This window comes from Salminus brasiliensis, chromosome 5 (assembly GCF_030463535.1).
Source record: "Salminus brasiliensis chromosome 5, fSalBra1.hap2, whole genome shotgun sequence".
In the NCBI taxonomy this organism is placed as follows: domain Eukaryota; kingdom Metazoa; phylum Chordata; class Actinopteri; order Characiformes; family Bryconidae; genus Salminus; species Salminus brasiliensis.
The window spans coordinates 1,027,325-1,037,442 of record NC_132882.1 but is presented as its reverse complement, the minus strand read 5'-3'; the positions used below and the strand labels follow the sequence as shown (position 1 = coordinate 1,037,442).

The 10,118-nt window shown below is 39.8% G+C and overlaps 1 protein-coding gene across 1 annotated transcript in view; it reads right to left on the bottom strand.

The window, feature by feature from the left end:
* The window catches only part of LOC140555802 (stonustoxin subunit beta-like), a 15,038-nt gene extending 5,361 nt beyond the window's left edge, over positions 1-9,677 (bottom strand). Inside the window, exon 1 of the mRNA XM_072679119.1 lies at positions 9,567-9,677. Coding sequence (XP_072535220.1) covers positions 9,567-9,677 — 111 coding nt within the window. The remainder of the gene's footprint in view (positions 1-9,566) is intronic.
* Positions 9,678-10,118: the final 441 nt, after the last annotated feature.

The window sequence follows — 10,118 nt, the reverse complement described above, 5'->3', positions numbered from 1 at the left end:
TGGAAGGAGGTTTGCAGTCAAAATCTCACAATACATGGCCCCATTCATTCTTTCATGTACACGGACCAGTCGTCCTAGTCTCTTTGCAATGAACAGCCCCAAAGCATGATGTTGCCACCCCATGCTTCACAGTTGGTATGGTGTTCTTTGGATGCAACTCAGCATTCACTCTCCTCTCCCTCCAAACACAGCGAGTTGTGTTTGTACCAAACAGTTCTACTTTGGTTTCATCTGACCATCAGACATTCTCCCAAAACTCTTCCAGAACATCCAAATGCTCTCTAGGAAACTTCAGACGGGCCGGATCTGTACTGGCTTACGCAGGGGAACACGTCTGCACTGCAGGATCTGAGTCCCTGGCGGCGTAGTGTGTTACTGACGGTAGCCTTTGTAACGGTGGTCCAGCTTTCTGCAGGTCATTCACTAGGTCCCCCCGTGTGGTTCTGGGATTTCTGCTCACCGTTCTTGTGATCATTTTGACCCCACGGACTGAGATCTTGCGTGGAGCCCCTGATGGAGGGAGATTAGCAGTGGTCTTGTAGGTCTCCCATTTTCTGATTATTGCTCCACAGTAGATTTCTTCACACAAGCTGCTGCCTATTGCAGATTCAGTCTTCCAGCCTGGTGCAGGTCTACAGTTCTGTCTTTTATACTGTTAACGAGGTCAAAGAGGTGCCATTAATACAGGTAATGAGTGGAGGACAGAGAAGCCTCTTAAAGAAGAGGTTACAGGTCTGTGACAGACAGAAATCTTGCTTATTTGTAGGCGACTAAATACTTTTCCCCCCACTGTATTTGTCAACGTTTCCTCTGTTTCTCCGGTTCGTTCTGTAAATGAAACCCACCTGTTCGTAGCTCCCCCAGCTCTAGCAATGCTCCCGACACTCGGAGGGTAAAGACTTAACTTGCGTCTCCTCTGATACATGTGAAGCCAAACTCTATTTGCTAACAAAATATAACAAATATTTAAAACATAATAATATATATTTTGCATATGAAATCTGAATGATTTATCATGTTTTATAGCTTTTTTGCTCATTAGTGATTCTTGTTCATACTAAAAGAAAAGATGTGGAGTCTAGAAAGAGATTAAAGTAAAGAGATCTGATGTCTGATTTTTGTCTAATTTTCCTGCATGGAAAAAACATATCTTTTTGCAATGCATGAAAATGGCCAAAAGGTCTATTAAATATATTTTAATGTATTAATAAAGCATATATTTGACATGTAAGAGTTTGAGATTTTACCATATATTTATATTAATACATGTATTTTATGTTATTATGTAATGAAAATGCATATTATATTGTATATTAATAGTGTATATTAGTATATTAAAATATATAAGTCAATTCTATTGGTTTAGGAGAGAGATCTGTGTCACTGTTGATCTCTAAATGAGATGTAAGTGAGATCATAAATAAATCAGTAATAAATCTGAGAAATCAAAGATCAACACTTGAGCAGTGAAACCTTCCTCTGTGAAGCAGCTCACAGTGTTCAGTGTTCAGGCAGGGACAGACGCTCTGCCAGACACCTCCACAGCCGCTGACGAGGCCGGGACAGCTCTGGAGGAACTGTTTGCGGAGTGGGATGTTTGTTGCTAGGAGTTCGGGGTTGGGTGGGATGTCCCTCCTGTCCCCCCACTGAGTGTGCACTGTCAGTGCTGGCGTCTGTTAGAGCAAGAGTTTAGGTGTCCAGGCCTCCTCTTTCTTCTGGACATGTCTTCTTTCAGGATCTAAAAAACACATGTTAAACACTGTATCTAGTGGACTCATCTAGCAGTAGCGAACGTGGCTGACTCGTCGAACCTTTGGTACTGATTGAACCTTAGGAACCTTTGGGGCTAATTCAAGGTAGTGAGCTTATCTCGCGGAGCGTATTCATGGTTAGAAGTTCAGGTAATGAGCTACATGTATGCCGGAGACTCATGGTAGCGAGCCCTGTCACCGGATCGGTTCAGTTTTTTGGGTTTTGCGGCTGACCCCTCACGCACTCTAGTCACGGAAGTTCAGAGTGCCTTGCCCAAGGACTCTTATTGGTGTAGCGCAGCAAGCCTGTTCATCTGCATGGTGTAACAGCTCATGGCAGCTAGAAGCTTCATCTGTTGCACCACATCAAACACTTATTGTTATGATTGTATATTTCCCTGTCAATTCTTTAAGTTTTGTTTACAACATATATATATATTTTAAATTAGTTTTTATTTACTCATTATGTTCAGTGTGTGTGTGTGTGTGTGTGTGTGTGTGTGTGTTCTTACACAAGGTCAGTGTGCTATTTTAAAGGAAGGTGACAGTATAACGGCTCTCCTCTAAAGCTATAAAACACAACACTCATCTGTAACACCAGGTGCTGACAGAAGTGTGTGTGTGTGTGTGTGTGTGCGGGGGAGAGAGAGCGAGAGAGATTTCCTCACCTGCTCTATGAGAATCACTCTTGTCATCGCTGAGGTCTACTCTATGAAACTACACACACACACACACACACACACACACACACACACACACACACTCAGTAGATTAGGCCGGGGTGTACAGTATGCTCTGATACAGATAACAGTTCTTTAGGAGCTGAACTCTTCTGTAAGGGAATGTGGGTCAGTAACTCAGAACCTTTACCACCAGCTCAGGGTGATGCAACACACAAACACACACACACACACACACACGCACACACGTCCCGGTTCTGTACACACTGCGGTTTGGACCTCATGGTTTGATGTGAGTTCAGGACACAAGGAAAAAGCATGAGGCTGACCCGGGGCTCCTCTCACTGATGCTGAACAGACAGTCAGAAGTGTTGTTAGCGCCCCCTGAGGTAGCTGCTACAGCCTGTTATGGTAGAACTCTCTACACAGAACAGAGCACAGTGAACTCTCAGACTCGTTTAATCCTCCAGCGAAACACATGTACAGAGGAACTCTCGGCTGGGGAGAAGCTCTTGGCGAATTCTCAGAGATCTCTGAAGTCCGTTCAACATCACCAAAGGTTGTTTATTTCCCAGAGGGGGGTGTTATATTTATGTTATATAATAGTTAAAAGAGAACAAAGATGCTACAGTTCAGTGGATAAACATAACTGTGATGGGATTAAACAGCAGCTTTAGCATATTAGCATAATCAATAATCAATACTCAAACAGGCTCCTCCTCACACCTGGTCTCTCCTCAGATCAGAGAGCCTCATGGCCACTTCACAGCGATTCACTGTAGCTTCTATCAGCTAGCAAGGCTCTGCAGACCGGTGGTAGACACAGTGTGAGGGGTCACTGATCTATGACCTTGCTCTGAACCCAAAGACCTTTTTACGAGTAACTCACATACCCTACCGGTCAAAAGTTTTAGAACACCCCCAATTGTTCAGTGTTTTTATTGACATTTAAGTCCATTGAACAACTGCCAGTCCTGTGACCTCAAATAGTACCGAGTTCTTCTTCTTTTGAATACAGTGAAAACTGAAAACTGATGGAGAATTTGGGGAAAAGGGGAGTTTTTAGAAAACCATTGTAGTCATTGGTCAAGTCAATTCAAATCACTTTTATTATCATGTCACATTAAACAGGTGTAAAGGTGAGTAAAAAAAAACATTATACACACTATATTATACATATACACACACTATATACACACACTATACACACTCTCTACTTACAATACTGCTCTGGTAAAAGCAGGTAAATGTACAGGTTTTATATAATCTGAATGTTTATATTATGTACAGAAGGCACTGGATGGGTGTGGGTTCAGGTGTGGGTTCAGGTGTAGTGTGGGTGGAGTGTGACTGAGCATAGTGTTTCCAGTAGTAAGTGCAGGGTGCAGAGTGTGTGTGTATGAGGAGGAGGTGTGATGGTACAAATGAGGTTCACAGTCCACAAGCTGTTGTTCATTCAGCAGCTGAACTGCTTGAGGATGGAGGTTGTCTCTGATTGGTTCTGGTCTTCAAGCTTCTGTAGGTCCCGCCGCTGGGCCGCTGTGAGAACAGGCAGTGGCTTGGGTGGGTGGATCCTCCTTCACCTAAAAATACAGACTATACACACATTAACTTACACTATACATAGTCTATACACACACACACACACACGCACACACACACACACTATACATAGTCTATACACACACACACACACACACACTATACATAGTCTATACACACATTAACTTACACTATACATAGTCTATACACACACAAACACACTATACATAGTCTATACACACAAACACACTATACATAGTCTATACACACAAAAACACACTATACATAGTCTATACACACACACACACTATACATAGTCTATACACACAAACACACTATACATAGTCTATACACACACACACACACTATACATAGTCTATACACACACACACACTATACATAGTCTATACACACACACACACACACTATACATAGTCTATACACACACACACACACACTATACATAGTCTATACACACACACACTATACATAGTCTATACACACACACACACACACACTATACATAGTCTATACACACACACACTATACATAGTCTATACACACACACACTATACATAGTGTATACACACACAAACACACTATACATAGTCTATACACACACAAACACACTATACATAGTCTATACACACACAAACACACTATACATAGTGTATACACACACACACTATACATAGTCTATACACACACACACACACTATACATAGTCTATACACACACACACTATACATAGTCTATACACACACAAACACACTATACATAGTCTATACACACACACACTATACATAGTCTATACACACACAAACACACTATACATAGTCTATACACACACAAACACACTATACATAGTGTATACACACACAAACACACTATACATAGTCTATACACACACAAACACACTATACATAGTCTATACACACACACACTATACATAGTCTATACACACACACACTATACATAGTCTATACACACAAACACACTATACATAGTCTATACACACAAACACACTATACATAGTCTATACACACACACACACACTATACATAGTCTATACACACACACACACACTATACATAGTCTATACACACAAACACACTATACATAGTCTATACACACAAACACACTATACATAGTCTATACACACACACACACACTATACATAGTCTATACACACACACACACACTATACATAGTCTATACACACAAACACACTATACATAGTCTATACACACACACACACTATACATAGTCTATACACACAAACACACTATACATAGTCTATACACACACACACACTATACATAGTCTATACACACACAAACACACTATACATAGTCTATACACACACAAACACACTATACATAGTCTATACACACACGCACACTATACATAGTCTATACACACACACACACACTATGCATAGTCTATACACACACAAACACACTATGCATAGTCTATACACACACACACACTATACATAGTGTATACACACACACACACTATACATAGTCTATACATACACACACTATACATAGTCTATACACACACACACACTATACATAGTCTATACACACACACACACACTATACATAGTCTATACACACACACACACTATACATAGTCTATACACACACAAACACACTATACATAGTGTATACACACACACACACTATACATAGTCTATACACACAAACACACTATACATAGTCTATACACACACACACTATACATAGTCTATACACACACAAACACACTATACATAGTCTATACACACACACACTATACATAGTCTATACACACACACACACTATACATAGTGTATACACACACAAACACACTATACATAGTGTATACACACACAAACACACTATACATAGTGTATACACACACACACACTATACATAGTCTATACACACAAACACACTATACATAGTCTATACACACACACACACACTATACATAGTCTATACACACACAAACACACTATACATAGTCTATACACACACACACACACTATACATAGTCTATACACACACACACTATACATAGTCTATACACACACAAACACACTATACATAGTGTATACACACACACACACTATACATAGTCTATACACACACACACACTATACATAGTCTATACACACACACACTATACATAGTCTATACACACACACACACTATACATAGTCTATACACACACACTATACATAGTCTATACACACACAAACACACTATACATAGTCTATACACACACACACTATACATAGTCTATACACACACAAACACACTATACATAGTCTATACACACACAAACACACTATACATAGTCTATACACACAAACACACTATACATAGTCTATACACACACACTATACATAGTCTATACACACAAACACACTATACATAGTCTATACACACAAACACACTATACATAGTCTATACACACACACACACACTATACATAGTCTATACACACACACACACACTATACATAGTCTATACACACAAACACACTATACATAGTCTATACACACAAACACACTATACATAGTCTATACACACACACACACTATACATAGTCTATACACACAAACACACTATACATAGTCTATACACACACACACTATACATAGTCTATACACACACAAACACACTATACATAGTCTATACACACACGCACACTATACATAGTCTATACACACACACACACACTATGCATAGGCTATACACACACAAACACACTATGCATAGTCTATACACACACACACACTATACATAGTGTATACACACACACACACTATACATAGTCTATACATACACACACACTATACATAGTCTATACACACACACACTATACATAGTCTATACACACACACACACTATACATAGTGTATACACACACAAACACACTATACATAGTGTATACACACACACACACTATACATAGTCTATACACACAAACACACTATACATAGTCTATACACACACACACTATACATAGTCTATACACACACAAACACACTATACATAGTCTATACACACACACACTATACATAGTCTATACACACACACACACTATACATAGTCTATACACACAAACACACTATACATAGTGTATACACACACACACACTATACATAGTCTATACACACAAACACACTATACATAGTCTATACACACACACACACACTATACATAGTCTATACACACACAAACACACTATACATAGTCTATACACACACACACACACTATACATAGTCTATACACACACACACTATACATAGTGTATACACACACAAACACACTATACATAGTCTATACACACACACACACTATACATAGTCTATACACACACAAACACACTATACATAGTCTATACACACACAAACACACTATACATAGTGTATACACACACACACACTATACATAGTCTATACACACACACACACTATACATAGTCTATACACACACACACTATACATAGTCTATACACACACAAACACACTATACATAGTCTATACACACACACACACTATACATAGTCTATACACACACAAACACACTATACATAGTCTATACACACACACACACACTATACATAGTCTATACACACACACACTATACATAGTGTATACACACACAAACACACTATACATAGTCTATACACACACACACACTATACATAGTCTATACACACACAAACACACTATACATAGTCTATACACACACAAACACACTATACATAGTGTATACACACACACACACTATACATAGTCTATACACACACACACTATACATAGTCTATACACACACAAACACACTATACATAGTCTATACACACACACACACTATACATAGTCTATACACACACAAACACACTATACATAGTCTATACACACACAAACACACTATACATAGTGTATACACACACAAACACACTATACATAGTCTATACACACACAAACACACTATACATAGTCTATACACACACACACTATACATAGTCTATACACACACACACTATACATAGTCTATACACACACACACACTATACATAGTCTATACACACAAACACACTATACATAGTCTATACACACAAACACACTATACATAGTCTATACACACACACACACACTATACATAGTCTATACACACACACACACTATACATAGTCTATACACACAAACACACTATACATAGTCTATACACACACACACACACTATACATAGTCTATACACACACACACACTATACATAGTCTATACACACACACACACTATACATAGTCTATACACACACTATACATAGTCTATACACACACAAACACACTATACATAGTCTATACACACACACACACTATACATAGTCTATACACACACAAACACACTATACATAGTCTATACACACACAAACACACTATACATAGTCTATACACACACACACACTATACATAGTCTATACACACACACACACTATGCATAGTCTATACACACACAAACACACTATACATAGTCTATACACACACACACTATACATAGTGTATACACACACACACACTATACATAGTCTATACATACACACACACTATACATAGTCTATACACACACACACACTATACATAGTCTATACACACACACACACACTATACATAGTCTATACACACACACACACTATACATAGTCTATACACACAAACACACTATACATAGTCTATACACACAAACACACTATACATAGTCTATACACACACACACACACACTATACATAGTCTATACTAAATGCTAAATGCTAAATGCTGTTTCTAGCTGTTTAGAAACCTACAATGGAATAAAAAGAAATAAAATCAGATGTAAATAAAATACAGTGTAATTCTTCTTTCTGTCTCTAATTCTGGAACTGGAAACTCGAAACCTCCTCCAAGCAGTTTACTCACCGCTCTCTCCTCGCCTGCAGCCGAGGGTGCCGGGCCACCTCTGTCGTCGATGGCCGAGCGTGAGGATCATACTGCAGCATGCAGGTCATTAAGGCACAACATGCCTCGACTTTGATCCCACATGGAAACTTCAAAGGTTCTCGCTGGACAGTTGGGAGACAGTTGCGCCACGTCTCAGTTCTAAAGGGAAGGTTCCCAGTGACCATGATGTAAAGGATAGGCTCACACATCACCCTTCTTGGGATCGTAGGGCTTACACATAAGCACCTCGGGTGCAGTGTGTAGTGAGGAGTGCCACAACACGTCTCACTAAGGTCTGGGAAGCCTCTCGAGGGAGCATCCAAAACCAAAGTCGGCCAGTTTGACATGGCCATCGGCAGTCATTCTCACACTTGAGGTCCTAATGGACAATGTCCTGCTGGTGCAGATAGACCATGGCACTAAGGAGCTCGGAGAACCACGTTTTGGCCTGGCCAATGGGGGAGTGGAGGCTCGTCTGGATCAGGGCTTCTCAAACATTTCATGTACCTGAACGATGTGAGGGTGCCTCACTCATTTGAGAATGGCGAGTTCCCGGGGCAGAAATTTAGTATGAAATTTTGGTGCCTCCTCACTGTGGTCCATTATTTTAATGGCAACCTGATTGGAGTGCCTTTGGGATGTGGCCAGCTGAACACTTCTGTAAGCTCCTTTAGCGATGTTCTCCACCACCGTGAAGCCAAAGCTCCTCAGGACTTTCTCAGTTCTCATTGTTCCTGTAGATGAAGAGTAGAGCTGAAGGTTAGAAGGTGAAGGAGGTCTGTTCAGGTGCTGGTCAGAATCAGGTGCTGACTGTGAGGTCAATCAATAAATCCATAAAATACCAAAAATACCACAGTTATGGTTGTGTCCACAGTGCAGATAGGTTCTGACCTCAGTAACAGAGGAGGACCACAGTCTTTATGAAGACTCAGGACAGGTCAGAGGGATTGTCCACAGGGGACGCTGGACATTATGACATACTACAGATCTGAAGTGAGTCCTGAACTGTTGCGGTTCCTGTTGAATGGAGCGTTCCAGATCAGTCTAGAACACTGTTTTACAGTTCAGTGGAAATATGGAGCACAGTATGGACTGTTAGTGCTATTAGTAGAGACAGTGTTCACACACAGCTTCACTCTTTCATTAAAAACTGAATTCCCCTGATTCCCC